At 33.7% G+C, this 25,020-nt stretch overlaps 1 protein-coding gene and 1 long non-coding RNA gene across 10 annotated transcripts in view; one reads left to right on the top strand and one right to left on the bottom strand.

The window, feature by feature from the left end:
- Positions 1–841: 841 nt before the first annotated feature.
- Positions 842–25,020, bottom strand: part of spdi (sperm antigen with calponin homology and coiled-coil domains split discs) — a 205,736-nt gene continuing 181,557 nt past the window's right edge. For 4 of the 9 annotated variants that reach the window (XM_088230453.1, XM_088230451.1, XM_088230452.1 and 1 more), the window contains 8 exons: positions 16,228–18,012; positions 12,099–12,359; positions 11,194–11,366; positions 9,536–9,716; positions 7,119–7,301; positions 4,850–4,970; positions 2,791–2,944; positions 842–2,015 (listed from right to left, as the gene is read on the bottom strand). In XM_088230453.1, coding sequence (XP_088086579.1) covers positions 1,926–2,015; positions 2,791–2,944; positions 4,850–4,970; positions 7,119–7,301; positions 9,536–9,716; positions 11,194–11,366; positions 12,099–12,359; positions 16,228–18,012 — 2,948 coding nt within the window. In that variant the 3' untranslated portion in view covers positions 842–1,925. The remainder of the gene's footprint in view (positions 2,016–2,790; positions 2,945–4,849; positions 4,971–7,118; positions 7,302–9,535; positions 9,717–11,193; positions 11,367–12,098; positions 12,360–16,227; positions 18,013–25,020) is intronic. The other 5 variants (XM_088230457.1, XM_088230459.1, XM_088230458.1 and 2 more) reach the window with 3 other exon arrangements.
- On the top strand, positions 16,740–24,938 carry LOC148279089 (uncharacterized). The gene is made up of 2 exons (XR_015822986.1): positions 16,740–18,853; positions 24,381–24,938. It is a non-coding gene; the product is annotated as an uncharacterized LOC148279089 (long non-coding RNA).

The following is a 25,020-nucleotide window of genomic DNA, read 5'->3' as shown; positions in this document are numbered from 1 at the left end:
TTTGAATATGTTTTTTTATTAAATGTCACGATGATGTTTTAAAGAATGAGGAAGTTCAGTACTGTGGGAAATTGGATATAAAATATGCTTACTTACATGCGGTAAAAATTGGAGCTTTAATTTTACAGATTCTCGAAACGTTTGAAAATTTTTATAAAAATTAATAACTTTGAAAAACGTCACAAGTTTCTATCAATCAAACAATCAATGATAGCCTTGATATGGTGTTGCAATAGATTTAAGATGGTTTGATAGATTAAATTAAAAAAACGGGTAGCAATAAGTTTTTTCATTGGACAAGGGACATATTTAATTCGGCTGCTCAAAGTGGAAGATGATAAATCAGTAAACACGGCAACCTTACACACCTTTCTCATCTTTAAATATGAATTCAATATGAAAATCAGTCAAATATTACAATATATAAAATGTATACATGGGGCTAAATTAATTAAGAATAAGCTCTCCTACGATCCGACAACAAAATAAGACACTGCAAAATCACTGAATATATTTATAATTCTTTGGAATGAAGTATTGTCTTTTGATTTAGCAAAAATACGCAATTCCTCAAATCATCGGTCAATGCCAAAGTCACAAATCGGTCAAATTGTTTTGAGATACTACTACCGGAGAGTATGAAATACCTCATGCGTCTATGCTGGCATACCGAGCCATGATCGTCAAAACATCGTAACCGACAAAAACAATATTTTACAGGAAAACACTAATAATTAAAAAGAAAAAATATCCTCGATTGCACCTATCGGTTACGATGTTTTGGTGATCATGGCCCGATACATTCCAACATATTTTCCCATATGTTTATGTCCTTCGGTTATTTTTGTTTTTTTTCGCACCACAACAGGCCGGGCGGCCCAATAATTACAGTGGTAAATAGCACAGAATACCCAGGCTTGAGAAAATCACATTACATTTTTGTGTTCTCACCGTTTTTCACATGAGTTAAGACATTGGTTTATCTGATGTCACATTTTTTTTTTCGTTCTCGTCCTACATAATCCATTACCATTCACTCTCGCCATATACATTTGTTTTACCATTATTTCATCATCCATTCATTCCACACACTGAACCATCTTAGAAAAACTTGCGCCACAAAAAGATTATATTAACACATCTACAAACACTTTTTTCTTATAGAATCAACTCATACGGTCACTCGGAAAAAAATATTCATGCTACTTTTTTCGTGCAAACAAGTTTGTCCATTTTGATGAAAACGCAACAATTTTGAAACTATATACTTATTTAGGTGCAACAGGCCATTAGGGATACTTCTTAAATCTTGCCAATCACACCTGTCCCAGATTTACTTACATTCACATCTGATTTCATCATTCGTAACCCTGTCATGCATGGGATTCCCCCACCAAGAGATCGCATTCACTCTGCTTTCTTCCTTCCTCTGCCAGTTTTCTCTGTCGGGACTACTGTGCCTGCACATTTTGAGATATTGACATTTGAAAATAAAAATTGGTATTTTAAATCTGTTTAAATTGTACTCAACCAGCTTAATAAGATTAATGTTCTGGTCTTGACAATTATATATTGGAAGTTTAGGTTGTGTTTTTACTCTGTTCCGAACTATCCTTCGTTGTATATCTTAAAACTGGCCGAAAACCATCTTCATGACTTTAACATTATCCCGTTGATGCACTCATATAAGCAAGTTGCTTATATAAATAAGCTTAATACATATCAACCTAATTTACATAGTGCTGAAAATCTTTGAAGATATGTTTTCTTCTAGAAAGTGGTGACAGATAAATACTAATAATAATTTTTATAGTTAGTTCAGTTCTTGTAATTTCATCTGCGTTGATTTCCCTATAGTTGATGACTGGTATGTATAAACATCGTAGTTTCACCCACGTTCCGGTGTGTTTATGTACGTCTCCAGATTATGTTTCGAAGTGTTTGTAGATGGCAGTAACATAGGCCATGACTTGCTGCCAATCGGGCCTCTCTAGCTGGATCATGTCTTGAATATTCTATTTAGAAAATAAAAGCAAAAATACAATCAACAAGGAGTGTCTACATTTTTTAAAATACATGCTTCAAACTGTATGTTATGGTGTTTTATAATAAAAATGTTGTTAAAGCTAATTGCGATTGCCCTGGCATGAACAGGTGTGGTGTAATTAAGTTCCTCATTTCAAAAAATCACTGATGCGTCATCTGACCAGATTTTCAGTCAACATAAGGATTCGTCATCGAGGTTTTATTAAAAAACACAGATTCACAAACCAAAACCTCGCTCTCCTGATTTGAGCCCGGTAACTTTTTCTTATCAGAGTATATCAAAGCTGGGGTTTCAAACATCCTCTTTGAACCCTTGGCAAACTCAAGGAGACAATAATGATTGACAATGATTTTCCGAATGTTTGAGTTTACTGTTTAACGTATTGATGTGCCTTGATATATTGATATATTTGTTTTTATTGTTATTATTATTGTTGTGTTTCTGATCCTATGTTAATATTAGTGATGATATATTCATGTGTCTGTATCAACTAATTGCTCGCCCCAACTCATGGAGTTGGGACTTGTCTCAAATAATGTGTAATAAACTGTCTTTAAATAAATAAGCTTTATTGCACAATGCTGCACCTGTATGCATATAATTTTGTAATACAAATTTAAATAAGAGTTTCCCTTACTAAGAAAGCCTGTTCTAATGAGGACCTCATCACAATATCTTCCGTTCAAACAAATTTTACAAATACTTTTTTCTCTTTCCAATTATAAATATTGCTGGTCACTTACTAGTGTGGTGGGGATCCCGACACTCTCTGCGGCTGCGAAGGCCGTAGAGAAGTTATGCTTCTTGTCAGAAGGGGGCAGGGAGTCGTATGGGACGCGAGAGGGCAGGTATGTGTGGAGTAGAGCACACAGCGCCAAGCCATCATTCCATGAAGAGCTATACGAAACATAAATTTATAACAGTTACTACAAATATTTTTTCATTTATTTCGAATATCGTCCAACAACTTTTTATATAAACTCAGCAGGACAAACTAAAACATGTTCGATTGCGTGGTCACCTTGCCCTAATTATGTTATCTTATCATACGCTTCAGGTGCCAGTCCAGGAACTGTGAATGAATCAACGGGTATCAGTCTGTTTGTGTAATATACTCATATAAAGGTCAATTTATTTATTTTTTTGGTGAATTTGTGTGCCTAATAATGTGTGCCTATGTAAGATTTACAAACCTAAAATGCATATCTTTTTTACTACTTTCCTTCTACACTTCACTGTTTTACTACAAATCTTTTATTCTTTTTTACTATACATTACTTTGATTGAGAATTAACTATGTTTTCTTTCTATTATACAAAGTTATAACTTTGTATTTAACTTTAATTTTGTACAAATTGGCTACGGCCGTTAGTAATAATAATAAATAAAATCAATAGTTTAGTTCAGTTCAGTGCTGAAAATCGGTGTTTGTAACAATAATAAATTTATTTAATTTTTTTTGTTTTTTTACAATAAACAATAATAAAACAGAGCATTAAAAAAATAACGCATAATTACATAGCAATGAAATACATATTAATAGAAAAATAGTAAACAAAAAAATCCCACAAAGGCATGGCCTGTTCGTGAGTATACAAGAAAATGTTAATGAATTTTTTCTCCTATAATAAATAATGGACAGTTATAATATTTTTGTGTAACATAAGAAAGAAAAAAAAAAAAAAATATGTTATGTTTGCAAAACAGTGAAAAAGGGTACAATTAAGTAAAATTAGGATGATTATGAATATTAAATTATAAGCAAACATATTAGATACTGTCTATCCTCACTAGGTATAATAAATACCTGTTCTGAGGTAGGAAGCAGTTATTTATTTTTATATAACAGAGCATAATTTAATCTTAGTAATGTGTAGAGATGATTTAAATATGGAAATCTGTGGTATTTAGTTTAAACAGTCTCCTGAAAAATGACTGGTTTGTGACATTATTCTCTTTTTCTGTCAACTGGCGGGAATCAAAGCCACGTTGCCAATTTCATAGTTAATCAACAGCACCAAATTATCAAAGTAATTATTAAAATGTTTCTGTACTGATGGATAAGGAATACAGTTCTATGTGTGAAATAAAACCATGACCCTGAACAAGTTTGCGACTCAATGGCTTCTCTTAGGTAAAAATGAGGAATTCCAGCTCATCCCGGAATTAAATTTAAAAAATGTTTTCGTGTACACGTAATATTTAAAAGTTTTGGAGTAGGATGAAATATCTCAAAAACGCACGCAAAAATAAATAAAAAATGTTAAAAATAGTATTCATTTTAAAATCGTAAATAATGACGTCACTCCTTATATCTACGTGTAGTATTTCCGGTTTCAGCTTTAAAGCCCCCGCACCTTGTAAGAAACGTTTTGACCATAGAAAAAAAGAGTATAATTTGTATAATTTGACATTTCAACCAGAGATTATGTCAACTTTCTAGGTTTTTCTAAATCGAAACGTTCGTAAAAACAACCATAACATAGAAATGAGCAAATTACGATCAACTAAATAAAGTAATCAAAGCAATATTCCATAGATTCTTGTCAGGTCAGTGAAAGTAAGAACGCCAACCGTTTCATGATGTCACAACTGAAAAGTGACACACTGATTACAGTCATTTGGCGCGGTATTTGATAAATGTAACTTTAAAAAATCATACCTTTGTACGCACAAAAAAAATATAAATATATATTTTTGCTTAGTTAAATAGTACGCTAATAGAAAATAAATAAATTAGAAAACAGTGGAATTCCTCATTCTGAAAAATAAGTATCAGACAAATAAAAGATGTCGTCTTACCTGAAATTAGTGATGTCTATATTCCTGTATCCGACTGTTTTGTTCTGACACCACTTCAGGAGGGCGTTCCTCTTGGAACCTCCATTCTTCACAAGTCCATTGAGGGGATCCTTCCGTTCACCTGGTGACATCGTTACACGTGTTATAACATACAATAGTAAAAATTACATGAAATAAAATATCTTGGGATTGTGAACAGAAAAAAAAAGTGGAATTCAAATTCATCAAACTGTCTCAATATTAAAGAAAATTAGGAAACAATAAATATTCATTGTTGAACCACAAAAAGTTAAGCAAAATAATTTTTGAGTTTTCCTCAAAATGGTCAAATTTGCTTCCTCAAAATGGTCAAGTTGCTTCTTTCATGCAACACAATTTGTCCGTTTTGACAAAAGCGCAGAAATAATTCAACTTTTTTAAAAATCAACTTTATTTAGTGCAACTGAACCATAAACTAAAAAGAAGTTTTAAAAAATATATGTATATACAAGCGTTTGCGTGATTTATCGAAATATTTAAATTTGTAGCCATTTTCTGATAAATGGGACACAAGATGTTATAGCGGGGTTTTGAACCTTAGATCTCCTTATTTGGAGTCTGAATAATCTGAAATCTGTGTCCTTTCACAGACTATCAATTTCCTTTTTGCTATCAAAAAAATACATATTTATAAAAAAAAAACCATCATCAAAAGGTACATTGTTTAAATTATCTCCTTAAATTTTAAATTAAACATTCTAACGCACTGTAGATATTTATAAAAAATATTTTCGTCGAAGAGAATAAAAAAAAGTATGTTTCAGTAAATGATCATCATTATCATTCCCTTTTCACACCTAATGGTGCATAGGGCACTGCATTGGTATACCAATCGCAGCGTATCTTGATCATTTTTGTTACATGAAGGAGAGATGATCAGTCTTAGGTCCTTCGAAAGCAAAACTTTGCGAAAACCCCGTCAGAAGATTCTTCGCATGGTGATGTTCAGATGCTTTTTACCAGAGATACTCTAATTCCGAGCCAAATTCAAAATTCATTTGCGGTACTGAATTTAATCAAATGCAAGCAGTCTATTGGTCAATTTTGAAATTCCAATCAATGCGGCTTGTCCCATTCAATTGAAAACGCAAAAATAACATATTTGAACGTATTGAACTTACTTGATGATGTATACATAATGTTATTATCAAAGTACATATAAGAATACATTTATGTGTGTACTATTTCAAGATTCAAAATAAATAAATCTATATACAAGTAAAAAGTTGTGCTCTGAATATTGTGAGATATTGGAACAATAAACTAATGAAATTATGGAAGTGGAGCACAGAAATTAGGCCTTAATTAGGAAATTTTATTTTTAAAAATGAAATTGAGTTTATGGAACAACACGTGAATTAAATTTACAACAAAAAGGTTGTGGCTAATTTTTAAAAAGGAGTCTAAAAAATATTGTGAGGTATTGAAACAAATGCGAATGAAATTATCTGTGTACAATAAAAAAGTTGTAACTAAATGAGGAAGTTCAGTGCTAAGAGAAATTGAATATAAATATGTTTTCTTACACTTGGTAAAAATTAGTGTTTAATTGTATGGCAAGTATATAAATAAATGTATGAAAAAAAAAATTTACTACGTCACAAGTTCTTCCAATCCACCAATCAGCAGAATTCATCGACTAGAACTTGTGACGTCACTGGCGGAGTAATTTCAAAATTGCAAAACTTGAAAAAATCATAGCGCTGATATTTTAGGTTCTTCCAATCCACCAATCAGCGGAACTCACCGACTAGAACTTGTAACGTCAATTTCAAAATTGCAAAACTTGAAAAAATCATAGCGCTGATAGTACATCATAGCGCTGTAAATGCTGTATAACGCTGTAGCGCGTAGTAAATCATAGCACTGATAGTAGTTAAATGACATAAAAATACATATTTTTTAATTTTGGCTTAAAATATTAAAAAAAACACTGAACTTTCTCATTGTACAAAAATCCAAATAAGGTTTAATGAAGTGTGATGGACTTTACTAGAAAAAGGTTGTGTAAAAAGGATTATGAGGTTATCAGAACAATAAGTAGAGAATTATGAAATTTACAATAAAATTGTGCCTCAGTTGGGGAATTTTATCTAAAATAAGATAAAGAGTTAGTTGAACTACGGGTGAATGAAGTGGTGGCATCTAGGGGAGTTAATGGAAAGACCGAAACTACAGAGGAAACACCGAGTTAATCTAAGATCAACATCTTAAAGGAAGTTGGACTAACTAAGGTCTCCGTAGCTGTTCCTCCGCACAAACGGGTCCATGGCCTTGTTATTCTGCAGCAGCGAGTGCACGCTGGACGTCTGATCGTCCGTAAGGTTCGTGGCGGCGGACATTTTGTTGGCGGCGGCCGCTAGCGTCGTCATAGTGCCGCATTTCCCGCCGCCGTACTCTGATTTGGGTTGGTCTTTACCGGGGAAGGAGGGACACAGATAGGACGGGACGGGACCGTGTTAGAATACATACAAAATGCACAAGAGTAAGGTTAGGTCGAGTTGGACAAAAATATAAGAGCAATAGTATTGAAATTATAATTATGCAGACAGATAAATAAAATTTATTAGGGTTAGAGGCAAGCGGAATTAGTTTTGTAGGAGGTGCATGCGAGGTGGGAAAAAAATGCAATCAAAATTAAAAAATTATTCATATGTGGCATTCGATAAAAATTATTCAATTGTTGTATTTAATTGCAGGTATGTATAGTTATTCAATGAAAAAGAAAATGTATGTTAGACAATGCCAAATTTCTGATTTTTTTAAATAAAACAAATACACATTTCTTATAAATAATCCAAATGTTCAATTTAATTGGGAAAATGGTGCTTAAAAATGCTTAATATTGAAAATTGATTCTTTGAATGTGAAAAATAGAATTTATAGTAGAAAAACGCAGTTCTAGACATAAACCTGTTTGACATGGATCAGAATTCTGAACTTGAAGATAATATTGTAAATTTTTACTTCCATAATAAAATTTTCAGATTTGATTTAGTCTGTGCTTTACTTATTGAGTTTTCAAATGTCACTTTTTATCATGAACACTTGACAGACTTACTACTCTGCTCAATATTATTTATAAATTTATTGAATCAGTTCCATTCGTCATTTGTAGCTGCAAGACATTTGGTGATCTAGCCTCCATTTGTAAACGATATTTAAGGTATTCTCCATCCCTGTTGTAATTTGTTAATCTTAACGACTCCCGAGGGGGTGAATCCGGGCTTTTGTCTACAAACATTTGGACAAACTCAAATATTGTAATAAAACCAAGTGGTCCAATAAGACGTTTAGAAATTTAAAAAATGTTTTCAGGCATTGCCTAGTATGTGAAATAATTCAGTCAAATGAATCTCTTCACAACAATAAAGGTTTCAGCTCTTTAACTTAACTTAAATCAATAAATGGAAGAAATATGGATGTTCAAACATAGGCAAAATGGTGAATGTTACACAGTGTGTAAAGTGGCCACTTAAATGCCTAGACTTCCATATTTCTATCTTTAAGGTATTTTCCATCCCTGTTGTAATTTGTTGATTTCAACTAAATTATTCCATATTTAAATTTGGTAAATACGGTCTAGATTTACAACTCTCTGTAGCTGCAGGGCGTGTTATAATCTATTAACAGGGTCTACGTTCACTGCGCACGGAAGAAACGCGACAGTGTGATGACGCTGCCCACAAATATTGGTGATATTCACCAGTATTTATTTGTGTAGGATAATAATTTGGTAAATCAAGTGTAATCGAATTGTGTGTTTTTCCTTGACATTGTTTTTCATCCATTTTTATAATTACATATAATGTTTTCTTTTTTACCAGTTTGACTTTTTCATTTATACATATTGCATTACTGTTTTTACTAAACTGTGAATTTTTACTTTTTAATCACTTCTGACTCCATATTTGACTAACGAAAATGGGTTGGATTCAATAAAATATATATGTATGCTTTAATGGATATATTCATGATGAGAAAAGACAAAATCACATTTAGAAAATACAAAATCATAGCCACGACGTTAGTCCTGACCCATCATTTTCTGGCCGCTCAATACTTATTATATTTATTTGAATACAATACTATAGTGGCATATTTTTTATATTTAGAAGAGAGACAAAAAATTTCCTTTGTAGCTGTAAGACGTGCTATTAGCTCCAAACTGTTATTAAAATAATAATTAAAAACAAGAATCCCTTGCGCCCTGTAGCTACAAGATGTGTTGGAATATTTATTTTACAGCGTCCGTGAGGTAGTTTTCACAAAAATTGTCAATAAAAATTATCTCTACTCGTAGTAAGATAAATATATGTTATAAGCACAGTACTACAGGCGCTCTGAATAAAAAAAAGAATTCTCGTATCAGAAATTGAATTAATTCTTATGAAAATCCACCATTTTAAAAAGTGTCATGGCGGTTTTTTTAATAAAATAGAAATTTTTTTTTTTTTAATAAAAAATAGTAAATAAACAAATAAAAAATTAATTAAAATTAATAGTTTTCAAATTCAGCATTTGCATTAAAGGTTTCAACCAACGAGTCAAAATGTTTAATTATATGATCCGTATAAAACAGGCCAATACTTTCAAGCAAATTAAGTAGGAATTTGTCGGACAGTTTGAGGAGAAATATGTACATACCGTTGGTGATGATGATTCCCCGGCTGTTTCTGGTCGTAGAGGAAAGTTTCCCTGCAGGGGAAGTCCCGTTGTACCCGTTTGTGCCGCCGTTGTTGGCGCTGGTGTTGAGAGCGTTCCCGGCAGAGCTCTGCCCCTGAGGAAGGGTCTCTCGCAGGGGGCTCTTGGCCTGCATACTGCTGAACTGCGACAAACAAAAATTATAACATTATTTTCAGTCTGTCCAAATATTGGTAGTCATTTCTGATTGATAAAATTAATCAAGATTGATAATAATAATAATAATATTTGGCTGATTTATGTAGCGCCATTTTTGTAAAAAATCACCTCAAGGGCGCTTTACAATTGTATACCTAAACTTACATTCTAACTAAACTAAAGTGATGTATTATATTTCCAGATTTAAAATTGAGGGTATGATAGTCTAAAGAAGTGGGATTTTAGTTGGGATCTGAACTGACTGGGACTGTCGATGATTCGTAAGTTTGAAGGCAATTGGTTCCAGGCAGAGGGGCCGGCGGCGGCAAAAGCACGATCTCCAAATCCAGATATGTATTTCAAAAGAGATGTAGAATATTGATATTTATTTTTTGCAGACATTTCTTGGAAAAACTCAATATATATAAATTTCAATATTGTTTAAGGAAAGATCATTGAAGTACAATAAAATTGTACAGTAAAACTTCAATAATTTTTATTTTATTTGGGAAACCAACAGTTCTACATACATATTTATAGTAAACAAACATACATAGTGTATAAACTCAGAACTAATAACAGATTTTCACAAAGTAAACAAAGTTAGTAAAGAAAATATATTACATATTGAGATTATGCATAACATATAACAATATTTGAGTTTGTCCAAATGCCTGTAGACCAAAGACTGGATTTCACCCCCTCGGGAGTCATTAAGATCAACAAATTACTACAGGGATGGCGAATACCTTAGAAAAGGGAATATGGAAGTCTAGGGATTTACAGGGCTTATTACCTGTCATTGGCTGGTTTTTACACATTGTGCAAGATTCACCATTTTGCCTATGTTTGAACATCCAAATTTCTTCCATTTGTTGATTTTAGCGAAGTTAAAGAGCTTCCCTATTCCTTCCCTTTCCCTATTCTCCATCCCTGTTGTAATTTGTTGATCATAACATAAAAGTTTATGCTTATAAAATGTTATTTTTATGTACTCGTAAATATTTTTTATTTATTTTTAAGAACAGTAAGTTATTGTAAATTGGGCGGGATTAGGACAAGGATGCTTGAAGAGAGGAAAAGGAGGGGAAGGGAGATGTACATATTTATTATTTATTCGGATTAATGAGTCTAAGATTTTATTACGGCAAATTGATTATTAAGTTGTAGTAATTGAAAATTAAGTTGTAGTAACTCCCGGGCCGCGATTACAAACGCTATCTTTATCGGAACATATTGAGACAGTATAAAGTAAAATCCATATCTATGATGTTTGCATAAATATTTAAAGTATCTTTGTCGGTAACCTGTAATTGGACATGATAAAATTGAAGATATATTTATCTTCATTTTTAAGTTGATATTTCAACTTCCAGTCATAATACGAGTGCTGGGAACGTAATGTGTTAGTATTATATGATTTATAAATAAATAAAGTCAAATTTACTAAGAGCATAAAATACCTGAGGCATGTTTTGATTGGGTTCCATCGGCGGTGGGGTCTCAGCGTTGACCAAGCTACTGAGACTAGAAGTGGAGGAAGTGAGAGAACCAGCCTTGGCCTGCTTGGCGGCGTTCTCTATGCTCTCGATCAGGGACTTGACACTCAGCCTAGAGTCTTGTCGACTGACTCCACCTGGGGAAATCAAACAGTTTGAGTTGAACAAATCAAAGTCAAACACCTTTTGATTTTAACATTGTGAGAGTTGTGGTCCCGTGAGTAGTATCGCAGACTACGGGTCAGGTGGTCTGAGGTTTGAATCCCACTCTACCTTAACTTGTTTCCCATTTTCTAACACCGTTTTTTACAACTAAAATGGCTTGACAATTAAAATATTTGGGCAAATAATAAAGAAAATATTGTTATATAAACCATCCGCCTCATGGTTTGATGGTCGGCGCACTTGCCTATCCTGCCAAAGGTCTTAGGTTCGATTCCCGACACGATTCAAATAATATATGGATTTAAAAAGGCATTTTTACACCGCAATATTTCATAGTCCCTGGACTGGCACTTGAAGTATAATACTGATCATTAGGGTGGGTTTTGACCCGAGAAATTTTGAATTAAGAAATGTTTTTGAACAGCAATTTTTCCATTATTGAAATCAAACAGGGCTCAAAACTTGCATATTGGCATGCTTATCAAGGGATAAATACCTTGAAAAATCCTGCATTCCATTATAAAAACACTAAATTTTAATTTGTGGGTACCTTTTTTTACTGCTAAAAAATATGGGTTACTTTTTTTTACTGTTAAAAGCATCCAAGTACTTTATTTTAGTTGCCAAATGATAGAAAAAATATATTACCACAAAGGCCACTCCAGCCTCCGCTTTTCCATTCATGTAAAAATGTACATATTTACCTTTGTTGTTCCTTCGCTGGGCATTCTGTGCCGAAGCCATAATGTCCTGGAGGGAGGCGCTCGTCAGCAGGGGAGGGGGCGACGGCGAGGGCGGAGGGGGGTTGGTGTTACTGCTGATCCCGATACTGTTACTGCTCGCACTCGTTGTGATACTGGTGGGGGGCGTCGGCGTCGGGGAGGCCGGGGCCACCGGCGACTGTGATTGGCTGCCGCCGTCCTCGCTAGCTGCTGATTGGAGGGGAGGGACAGCCGCTGCCGCCGCTGGGGAAATCAAGGTTTAATCGATAAGTTATAATAAAAAAAGTATAAATAAAAAAGAAATATTTAAGGTCTTATGATTTGTTAAAATATTTTAATTTTATAGCTGTTTTTTGCTAGTTGTAAACAATGGAATTGATCATGGCTAAAACGGACCCATTGCCTTTTTAAAAATTTAAATATATCAATTAATTAATAGAGATATTAATGTCATCTTTTTTATTCTGAATGAGTTCAATAGAATATACACTAGAACCTCTGTTTAGACAGGGGATACTTTCTACACAGTACCGTGTCGCTTGTCAAATATCATCTATTGAATTTATTAATAAAAAAGATATGGCCATGCCTCCTATGGATGATTGATGAAAATACTCCCAAGAAAAATTGATTTCTTGAATTTTTAACAAAACTACAGCAACCACCTTATTTTCTCAAAAACTCACTCTCTTAGAGACAGTGTTGCCAACCCTACCGATTTTGACCGAAATTCTAGCGATTTTTAAACATTTCCATTTTTTTCCATGGAATTTTTTAAACTATTTATTTGTCCCCAATATAGGCAAATTCACTTATAAATGAATAAACCAAATAATTACCTTATTTTGTTTGCCAATAAAGCTTCCTTTTCAGCCATCTGTTTATTATTAAAAATACTTTTTATTTAAAAAAAAGGAAACATTTGCTTTCTTATTATTTGCCCAAATATTTCGATTTTTGCTGTTCCAATTCTACCAAAATCTATGGATTTATTATTCTTTATCTACCTATTTTTGCTTGACGGAGGTTGGCAACGCTGCTTAGAGGTTAAGTAAACTCCCAGGAGTCAACTCATTCTGCGACAGTACAAAAATAAGATGTTTCAAATATCAAAGTTCTAATCCTTCACTGCAGTACAAAAAATCTTTATCACTGTGACTGGCGAACATTGAAATGAGCTGAGTTCAAGAGCAAAATGAGAATTCAGTACAATTGATTGAGATTTTTCGCTTTCACAAAATAAAAACTATAATTTTAGGCCAGATAACATTGATAAAATTTTTAAACTGTAATAAACTCTTATGGGCAAGAATAAATTAACTTTTTAAAAATACCTTGAATATTAAATGGTAACATTTTCGGATATATTTACAGGTGATTCTGCATTTGTGGTTATATGCGGTTTTAGTTAAACATAACAATTCAAAGCAATCCCATAATTTTTTAACAAAAACATTAGATGAATCTTAAAAAATCAACACAATAAATAGATTAGTTCGCAAAACATACAGAAAAAAGTTAAAGGGTCCACAAGTCAAATATTCATAAAGTACTTTTGGAGTGAGGTATTCAATATGGTGCTTATCGGCGCGAAGGGTAGAAATACCCGCTAAGCTGGCTACACTTTAAAGGCGGAAAAGGTAGATCTACTCGATTATTTCACCCGAGTACTCATTGTCAACGCTTCAAGATGCTCCAAAAGTAAAATAGGCTGTCGTTTTATTTATGTACAAACATACTATTGCAAAGTTCTTATGAGAAACATGAGAGCTTGGGCGTAAGATGTTAGTAAATTATATCATATTATGGGTTTACTGGCAAAAAGCTTTAACTCTCTAATCCCTGTTTTGAGAAATCAAGCATTTAAGTTTTGTTCCAATTTTACTCTTTTATATCTTATTTAAATATAGTAAGATGTTAAATGCTCATTTAAGAACATGTTTTGAATTTGTCCGTTTATTAATTTTATATTAAGTTATTTAAAGATTTTAGCCTGAATAAAATACCCGGTATACGACTTAACCTTAAATTTATTTTTAAAACTAAAGATATATGAAATTTAAAATGACGTATTTTGCCAGTTTGTAGAGCGTTAAAAACTTTACAAAACTGCATCATTAAGTCAAATCCGCATATTTTCGAGTTAACGTTTTTTGCCAGTATACCCACGATATTATACATTTTAATTTTATGATTGGTGAGCAGAGTGGATTTTTCATTTTTTGAACATTTTCAGATTGTATTTTTTATAATATGGATTGTTGTTTGTTTGTCGCTCTGCGAATGCAAATAAAGACAAATATCTATATATTTTACTGTCATGTTATAAATATATTTGACGTCTACTCGTATCTCTTATCATAAGCGTAAACTAAAAAGTAACTAATATATTTAAATATGTTAAGAGAACCATTAAACATTTCTTTGATCACAGTTTTTAACAATTACGATTCGAATCCAGGACCTCAGGATGGTAGACAAGAACTATTACGAGGCGGACTAATCGCCGAGTCAAAAACACGTCACACTTGTCCAGGGTTCCGGTTATATTTCACAGGAAAAACATTATGCACATATTGTTTTAAAATTATTTATTGTGGACATTCATAAATTTTGCAGTGGACCCTTTAATCATTAAACATTATTGATGATACCAAAATCTACAAAATGATTGATGCAATGATATAATATATGTACACATATTCAACGGGATATATATGATGTTAAAATGAAGAACTAATACCAGACTCATATTGAAATGAGGAGGTAAGTGATTTATTGGTGTTTGTAAAAGTTTCCATTGTGACAATATTAACATTTGTATGAACTTTTGAAATTTTGTCGGTAATACAAATGATAGTATCAATGACATATTATTAGATAGACACGTTACAAGCGCATTGTAGATGGCATTTCAATTTTAGCGAGGAACTTCAGCCCTATGAAAATTGGATACAAAAATTGTTTCCTAAAGCGTGGTAAAAATTAGAGCACTAAATAATACAGCAACGTTTCTTGAAAGTGTATGAAAAGAATATAAAAAAATATTTTAAGAAAAGTGAACTACTTTGAATGACGTCACTATTTTATATGAATCAACCAATGATAAGAGTTTTGTGGAAGATTTCCGGTTTACTTACCATCATCGGACCAATCGACAGAACTGACCGATAACAAGTGGAAGAGAACTTGAGACGTCACACGCAGATTAATTTGAGAAATACAAAACTTTAAAATATAAAAAAAAAATCATAGCGCTGATAATATGATACACAAATTTTTTTGGCTTAAGCTAGGGTTTCCTAGGACAGCGGTGCCTGTATCTTAACGGCCGTAGTGAACGGTGATGCGGTGGACAGCCGTCGTAACGGTGACTAGAGAGTTGTTTCCTAGGAAAACAGTCTTGATAACACCGTTAAAAAATAAAACCACTCTCTAGCCACCTCTACGACGGCTGCCCACCGCATCACCGTTCACTACGGCCGTAAAGATACAGGCACCGCTGTCCTAGGAAACCCTAGCTTTAGTTTAATAGTCTGTTAACAAATATTAAAAAAAAAAAAACACTACTTTCTCATTTCGGTAGTATACGAGTATATCCAACAAAGACAACTGAAAATTTTATATGAAAATTCAAATTTCGGGATAGTAAATTCGAGTAGACTATCGACAAACATCGGTAAATCCCTTACTGTCCCATTTCAATGAAGGGTCAGAACAAAAATATGATATTAATAATGAAATTATTGAACACAGCATTCTAACTGACAATATGTAATTTACAAAACCCTTTGATTCGTTTATATATGAACATAAAAATGATAGGCTAGTGTGGTGTCTTGATATTTGGCAAAGCAGTAGAACCAAAGCAAAAAAGTAAAATCACTTCTTTGATACTGATCTCAAAATAGATGTACGTTTTTTATTAATTCTCGGGTTTTACCAGCCAAATTTAAGACCTTACACTTGCCCGCTAAAATTCATATACAAATGATTGAAAAACACACACAACAGAAAAAAAATCCCCAAATAGATATATGTAAATGCAGGACAGCACATTGGACAGTTTTACATAATCCACAGAAGCCATTTTGTCAGAATTTCAACTTACAATAATTCTGTGAGACAGTTTCTTGGTTTGAAGATAGAAATAATTTCGTAGAATGGACATCATTACCAACTTTCCATTTTGTTTCCATTATCTTTTTTGCATCATCAGATTTATTGACTAGATCATTTCCAGATACATTCATTTTTTTCTTGACTAGAGGCAAGCTGAGTACTCTTTTCGTTTCTACACCGCCATCTGTTTCTTCCACTGTTTCAAATTTAGATCTAATTTGGATATCTTCGTCTCCATCATCATCAGGTAAATCAAATGACAAATGTTTAGTCTTTGCATTGGGGGACTTGGAAAACTTTAGTATAGACTTCCGGAATTGAACGTCAGATATAGCTGGTTCCGTTTTTGAAAACGTGTCTGCATTTGTTTCGACTTCTTTTGTTTTTTTGTATATATCTTCGACTTCTTTTCGTATTATTTTGACTCCGTCTTCTAATTTGACTAAGTCTTTGGAAACCTCTGTAAGATCACCGAGATCTTTTTTAGAATCCTTACATATGTTTTCTTTTAAATTTGCGGAGGTTTTGATCAAATCCGGCATTAGATCTCCCGAATTGTACAAAATTTGAGTGAAATAAACCGTTTGGTTCGTATCTGGGGTATTTTTAGGAGAAACCGAAGTGCTTAGAGAATCGGGTTTAAGCGGGATAGGAGGTTTATCCTCATTTCTGAATGAAAGTCTCGGACCCGAGAGTTTTCTAGGAATAGGAACAGGTTTTTTACCGGCAATATTAGATGATTCTTCACTTTCGATGGAAGAAGTTCTTTCCAATCGTTTAGTGGGAGATTTTAAAGCCACTTCATCAAGCCCTGCGTCGATATTTGCAAGAGCGTAAGATTTTGGTAAAGTCGCAGGTGTAATCAAAGATTCATTAAGATCATCTTTATGGTTTGGGAAATTCATATTTTGGAAATGAATTGCTGGAATTTTTTCAGCATATTTAATAGATGGTGTTCTTAAATCATGCTCATTGATATTAGCTGAATTCTTTGTTGGAATGTGCAAATCTAAATTGACTTCTTTAATTGTGTGTAGTTCTGGGTCGCATTGGCTTGTTTTAAATTCCGAGTCTCTGCATAGTTCTTGAACTACCAGGGGAGTCAAGTGATAATAGTCTGTGGAATTAAGATGGTCGTGGCTCCAAGCGGTAGGCAGTTTCTCGCTTTGAAAAGATGACAATTGTGTTAAATTTTCAGTACTAAAAGATTTAGGTTTATTCTGAAAATAGTCTGCCGATCTTCTGGCGCAAATCGTTCTGCCTCTTCGTATGGGAGACCCAGCATTTGTCGGAGAATTTAAATCATATCTGCGATTGTTACGATATATGACATTTGTGTTGAATATTTCTTTAATTTTGTGTTTATTCACTTTATCGGGTGAACGGGCAGTGTAGGCATCATCATCGTCTGATGATGTTTTATCGTCATCGTACAAATTTATTGATGAAGTTTTTGGGGTGTCTTTATTCTTTTTAAAAAGTCGTTGGTTTATTTTAAGAGTGTCATAATATGTCAAGTCATCATCAGCTGTATCGACTCCAATAACTTTGGGAATATCGTCGATAAACCCGTCGTTTTCAGAGAATGAAGATATTCTTGTCAGGTATTTGTTTTTGATAGCAGAGTATACACTGTTGGAACTGTTCGCTGACATTAGGGACTCCGAGGAGTTGGAGAGATGTTCTATGTGCTCTAGGGAAGGGTTTGGAGAAACGCTATAGCTGTCATCATCTTCGTTTCTGCTATTTTGTACAGAATCGATTGATGCACCACCTATATTTGTGCAAAAGGGGTGTAAAAGAATAAATGAAAATATTAACAGCTTCTCTTTCTATTCATAAGTCACAACTTTGAAATATTAGTAAAATATAGACATTTGACAATAAGATAAGTTTAATAAGACTGACATGTACATATTTTTTTATTAATTGGATGTATCGAAAACACATTTTTTAGAATTATTAATTCAGAATTAGTACACATAAGAAATAGAAAGAGAAGCCGGAAGAATGTAAGGTAAAATAAATTAATTTTAATTGTCAAGGGAAAATAATTTGAACTATTAGTAAAATATAGACATTTGACAATAAGATAAGTTTAATAAGACTGACATGTACATATTCTTTTATTAATTGGATGTATTGAAAACACATTTCTTAGAATTATTAATTCAGAATTAGTACACGTAAGAAATAGAAAGCGAAGCCTGGAGAATGTAAGGTAAAATAAATAAATTTTAATTGTCAAGGGAAAATAATAGCATCAATACGAGTTGTGCCCAGGTGAGGTGTTCATATAGAAAAAAAGTATTATGTAAAACAAAAAATAATAATAAGTAAATCAAAAACAGACAGTGTTAACGTGATTAAATAAGAGCATATTAAAAATTAATGTAATTTGTTACAAAATTATTTGCTACCAATAATTTTATTCCACAAATTAAATGTTGAGGCAATAAACAGTGTAGCTATGTGGTGCTTTTGCTGTAAAATGATACACTAGTAAGTTTAAAGCCTATGACAGATCAAAAGCACCAGAAATGACAAGACTTCTTTATCGCTTTCTCAAAAGTGTCCTGATGTCTGAAAACCTGTAGAAACTTAAATGTAGATAAGTGTTTATGAGAAGAGTTGTCTCGTAGCATCGACAGTGGACGGTTGTGTGTTTTGTTATCAGCGCGTACAATTTTGTGTGAATAACAATATTTCTTCGGTGCATTGTACTGGATTAGTCAAGTTATAACTCGACATCGAGGGAGGAGCGTTTGACAAGTTTTCGATTTTTGATTATTATTTATTTTTATTTAATTTCTGTGACTGCGTTCTTTTTCGCATTTCGTTGTTTTAGGCTTAAGTATGGAGGATCCTGGGGATCCTCCTGATCTTGAGCATAGAAAAAGACCCAGGGCACCCAGTTCCCCTGATTTGCAACCATGCAAACTTCCTTTCCCTGCTCCCGACCTTTCCTCTCCATCATTTACCTATTCGGATAATGCTTCTGGCCCATTCTTGGTGTTCGTTCAATACCAAGAATCTTCAAAACCCCTTCATCCTATCACTTTTGGTAAACTTTTATATACCAACAAAATTAGTAACATTATATTAGGAGGTGTGAGAGTGGAAAACAAATTTAAAATTTCCTTGACATTTAAGACTGCCGTTGCAGCAAACAATTTTTTAACATCAAACTTTGTCGTTACTAACTCCCTGAAAGCCTATGTACCGTCATTTAAAGTAACCAAATTAGGAATTGTAAAAAGTGTGTCCACAGATCTTACAATTGAAGAAATTATTGAGTCAATCGAGGTCCCTTATGGATGTGGTAAGGTAATTAAGGCTCGACGTCTTAATTATAAAGATAAATCTTGTGAAACTGTGACATGGAAACCATCTCAGTCGATTGTTTTGACTTTCGAGGGGCAAACATTACCCAATAACGTTTATTTGTTTCATAATTCTTTAAAAGTGGAGCAATATATTTTTCCAACTATTTTATGTTTTCAATGTTGCCGCTTTGGCCACACGAAAACACAATGCCGATCGATCCCTAGGTGTTACAAATGTGGGGAATCTCACCTCGGAGAAGTATGCCAGACTGAAAACATTAAATGCGTAAATTGCAATGGCTCGCACAGTGCCTCTAGTTTTTCATGCCCAGAACTGACTCGACAAAAGAATATAAAGCATACAATGGCCGCTGGTAATGTGACGTACAAGGAAGCTTCCAATTTACATCCCACATCTACCATTAGCTATGCGGAAAAAACTTCCAAATATATTAAACGCGTTTCAACTCCCATCACAATGGTTTCGCCTCCTATAAAGTCTACTGCTGTAAATTCAAGACATGTTCAGGCATGGAATTCAAAGGAACATGAATCACTTCTCTCTTATCGGAATGGACAGGCGTCCAATCCTGCGGATGGCTGTGCTCTTCAAAATAATGCTTATTCCCAAAACAATTCATCGAATTCAACATCATCAGAACTTGTTCCATCAAATATTTCTAGTCTAATTGATTCTATTGCTAAACTTCTACTTACTTTGATATCAAATCCTAATTCATATCAACCGTCCAACGCTGCTTCATTTATTCCTATAATTAACTCTCTAATTCATAATATTAAAAATGGCGGTGAAGTGGATACTTAACTCAAAACAATTTACTATTTTACAATGGAACAGCAGAAGTGCTGTTTCAAACAAATCCGAAATTATATCATTACTTCAAGAACATAATGTTGACATAGCTGCAATTTCAGAAACATGGCTTCCACCAAATTTCACTTTTAATATCCCTGGCTATAAGACGGTTCGACACGATCGTCTTGATGGTAGAGGGGGAACAGCATTATTGATCAAATCAGAAATTCCGTTCACTCACATCACCATACCAACACACATAAATTACCAAGTTGTTGCAATAGATATATCGGGAATCTCTTTTGTTTCTATATATATCCCTCCAAAAATGCATTTTGATAGTTCGTACTTCGATTTTATTACTACAAAGCTCTCATCTTCGTTTATTCTTTTGGGGGATTTTAACGCCCATTCAATTTCATGGGGATGTAATTCTTCAGATTCTAGTGGTAGAGCTATCTTAGACTTTACGAATAGCCTTAACTTATGCATAATTAACGATAGGTCACCTACCCGTCTTGCCCCCCCCACACAGAATCAAAACGCAGTCGACCTATCTATTTGCACGTCGGACTTAGCGGGATTAATTAAATGGTCGGTTTTAGACGACTCACACTCAAGTGACCATTTTCCAATTATTCTTGCTTTCGAACGAACCTTACACTCAATTTATCTGAACCGGCAGCCAAGAGGTTACGATCTGAGACAGGTTGATTGGAAAGATTTTGAAACTGCCTTGGAAGCGGTTAGCTTTCCTTTTTTTGAACTCGAAGATACAAACTCAATGCTATCATTTATAACTAATGAAGTGTACTCAGTTGCAGATAAACTTATCCCCAAGAAAACGGCAAAACGTAAGCAAGTTAAGTGTCCCCCATGGTGGGATGATGAGTGTACTTCAATAGTTTCTGATAGGAAAAAAGCGATGCGTGAGTATAGGTATAACATGTCTTTGGGTAATTTTTTAGAACTGAAGAGACTTCAAGCATTAGCTAAAAGAACTCTTCAGCGCAAAAAACGTCAAGGTTGGCGTGAATTTTGTTCCTCACTCTCACCAGAAACACCTGTTTCTCAAATTTGGAGTGCTGTACGTCGATTCAAAGGGTGCTTATCATCATTGTCTAGCTCTTCTACTGATTGGATTGAAGATTTTGTAAATAAACTAGCTCCCCCGTACGTTCCTCAAGAATGTGAAGTATTTTCGGAAGCACAAAAAGTTGTGTCACCAAGTTGGCTTTCTCAGAGATTTACTCTGGAAGAAATGTCTTTAGCTATCAGTCATGCACGAGACTCTACTCCTGGTAAAGATCTTATTTCTTATCAAATGATAAGACACTTCCCACATTCCTTTCGCGTTGAACTTCTCAAATTATATAATAATGTTCTCGATTCTTCTGTGGTCCCAATAAAATGGAGACAACAACTTATTATTCCAATTTTGAAACCTGGTAAGTGTTCATCAAAAGGCTCTTCATATCGCCCTATTGCGTTATCTTGTTGTATGCTGAAAATTCTAGAATACATGATAAAGGCTCGAGTAGAATGGCATGTTGAAACTGAACGCCTCCTTCCCTACACTCAGTTCGGCTTCAGGAAAGCAAAGTCTTGTCTAGATAACATTGCTTTACTATATGTGGATATACAATCTGCAAAGACATCACAAATGTGCACTATTGCGTGTTTTGTAGACATAGCAAGTGCATATGACAACGTTAACCTCCCTTTTCTGGAAAGAAAGCTTTGTACGTCAGGTATTCCAAAAAAATTATCACGTATAATATTCAATATGCTTTCCCAGAGAGAGCTAGTAGTTGAAACCCCTACTGGTAAGATTATGCGTACTGTTTATAAGGGCCTACCACAAGGCTCAGTTCTTAGCCCTTTGCTGTTTAACATATATACTATAGACCTACATAGTTCCCTCCCAAGTATGAGTAAAATTTTACAATATGCTGACGATTTTGTTATTTATCTCCACCATAAAAACATAACGCAGGGTGCGATCGAAATGGAGACAATAATGCATTATCTAGAGTTGTGGCTGAGCAGTAATTATTTAGAAGTTGCTCCCTCAAAAAGTCAATTAGTAATATTTTCCAATAAACATAAAATACCGGATATATGCATCAAACTTCAGGAAATACCGATCCCAATTAAGCAGTCAGTGAAATTCTTGGGTATGACTATCCATAGGAAATTATCATGGAATATACACATAGAAGAGGTTGTCGCAAAGTGCGAGAGGAACCTTAACATTCTTCGAGCCGTGTCTCGAGTGTGGTGGGGGGCTCACCCGTCGACCTTAAAAATGTTGTATAAAGCATTGATTCGTAGTCATCTCGATTATGGCAGTTATTTTTTTGACCCTTTGCCAAAATATCAATTGAAAAAATTAGACCAAATTCAGTCAAAGAGTTTACGTTTAATTTTAGGAGGGATGAGGTCCTCACCTATTGTATCTCTACAGGTAGAAACTGGTGAAATCCCATTGTTGCTGCGCAGGAAATATCTTGCAATAAAATTTGTTTTGAAACGAATTGAATTTGAGGATCACCCTTTGATAAAATCCTTGTCAATTCTAACTCAAAAGATGACAAATGAAACAAACGCTCGCAGATCTATTCCTTTATTGTGTTCGTCCATGCAGTATATTCAGTCAGTATTTACAATTTACCCCAGGGACAACTTGCCAATATTTTCTACTCCATTTAAAGCACTAATATTTTCCTCTCAAATAGAAGAACATATAAGTATTGATAAATCATTTGCTCGATTGAATCACCAAGGTAATAACCAAACATTCTTGGCGAATATAGAAGAAAAATGGCCTGGTTCCACATTTATATTTACTGATGGATCTAAAACAGCCCAAGGTTGTGGTGCGGCATTTTATATTCCAACTTTTCAATTAAGTAGACTTTTCATACTGCCTTCCGATTCCTCAGTTTTTACTGCCGAGTGCATTGCACTAAAAGAGGCTTTAATGGAAGTTATACACCTTGAGATTCCTATGTCAATAATATTTACTGATTCCCTAAGTCTGATCAAAAAGTTGAAATCTGGAATTTATGGTAGTAATGATGGACTAATTTGTGAAATGAAATATCTTATATTTTTTGCGTTCGAGAGAAATTTCAAGGTGACCTTATGTTGGATTCCTTCGCATATCGGAATTTCTGGAAATGAAAGAGTTGATCACCTAGCAAAGGAAGCATGCCTTCATGGAAGCATCCCGCACTCCTTTAGTCGTCCTACTGACGATTGTGTACCAACTATAATTAATAAAATCAGATCTGAGTGGACAATTTTCTGGCAGAATTCCTCGACTGGGTTGTTTTATAAGAGTATTCAATGCTCCATCCCCGTTACACCATGGTTTGAAATCGAAAAGCAATCAAAATTGAACATCTCTTTAATATCAAGAATGAGAATAGGACATTGTCTCGTTGCCTCGCATTTATCGAGAATAGGTGTCTTTACTTCGGCAATGTGTCTTTGTGAAAATGACGATGAGACACTAGATCATCTGTTTTTTGACTGTCCCCTCTTCGAAAGAAGTGAATTCCTTCAAAATATATGTGAAGAATATAATACGTTCCCTCTTAACGTAAAATTTTTACTAGCCCAGAATGATTTAGATACTTATTTACTTCTGACTAAATTCCTAAGGACAAATAATAAAAATATTTGAATTTGTTAAATATTATTTGCATAATTTAATTAATAAGTCTAATTGAATGTCCCTCTTTACTTTTGGCCCGAAATTTCATTTTATGTTTACGTTTACTTTATACAGTAATAATATTTTATTGTCACAACTCTTTCATACTGATTTTAACTACCTCACATTATATTATATTTTTTCGTGGGTATGGGTTTTTTTTTTGTCGTTCACTGAAGCGTATATTCTTTATATTTCTTTTTCTTGTTTCTAAGAGCCAAAATCACTCGCAAACGAGTGGAGGCGTATAAAAAAAAAAAAAAAAAAAAAAAAAAAAGTGTTTATGAACTAATAATTTCCTATATTTGTTTTAAAAACACACTAATTTATTATTATTATTAGTTTGATGGGATCTACAGTGGCATTGAAATGTTTCCACAATACGACTCTCTCAGGCATTCCATAAATGGAAGTGTAAATGCCAAAGTTTATCAAAAAAATTGGAAGACATTTTACTTTTTTTATTTTTTTTATTAAGGAACGGGTTGCTAAGCCTCTATTTAGAGGCTTGTCAGCAGGTGGGAAAGAGGAGATATGGAAGGAGGTTATGAAAAATGCACCACATCACCCAGACCAATAAAGAAAAAAACCTTTCTTGGATTTTTTCTTGCAACTGGCGACGCCAGTTTTACAGTTGGCTGTCTAACCAACTGCGCCTGTCGACTCCTGTCAATTGAACGAGGAAGTTCAGTGCTAAGGGAAATTGTATACACAAATGTTTTCTTACGCGCGGTGATGTGTACTTTTTATTTTAGATTTAGATTGTATTATTTATGACAAAATACAAAGTTTTTAAAACTTTACATATTACATTACATTACATATTTTATTTGTACGAAATATTCCCAATCAGCAAAAGTGCTGGTACGAGGATATATTATATATAATAACACAATAGTTTTAATAAAAAGTCGATAA

The sequence above is a fragment of the Micrasema longulum genome, unplaced genomic scaffold, assembly GCF_059751315.1.
Source record: "Micrasema longulum isolate JH-2025_06_02 unplaced genomic scaffold, ASM5975131v1 h1tg000769l, whole genome shotgun sequence".
Taxonomy (NCBI): Eukaryota; Metazoa; Arthropoda; class Insecta; order Trichoptera; family Brachycentridae; genus Micrasema; species Micrasema longulum.
Note: the sequence above shows the minus strand (reverse complement) of the source record. Positions and strands in the feature narration are given on the sequence as shown.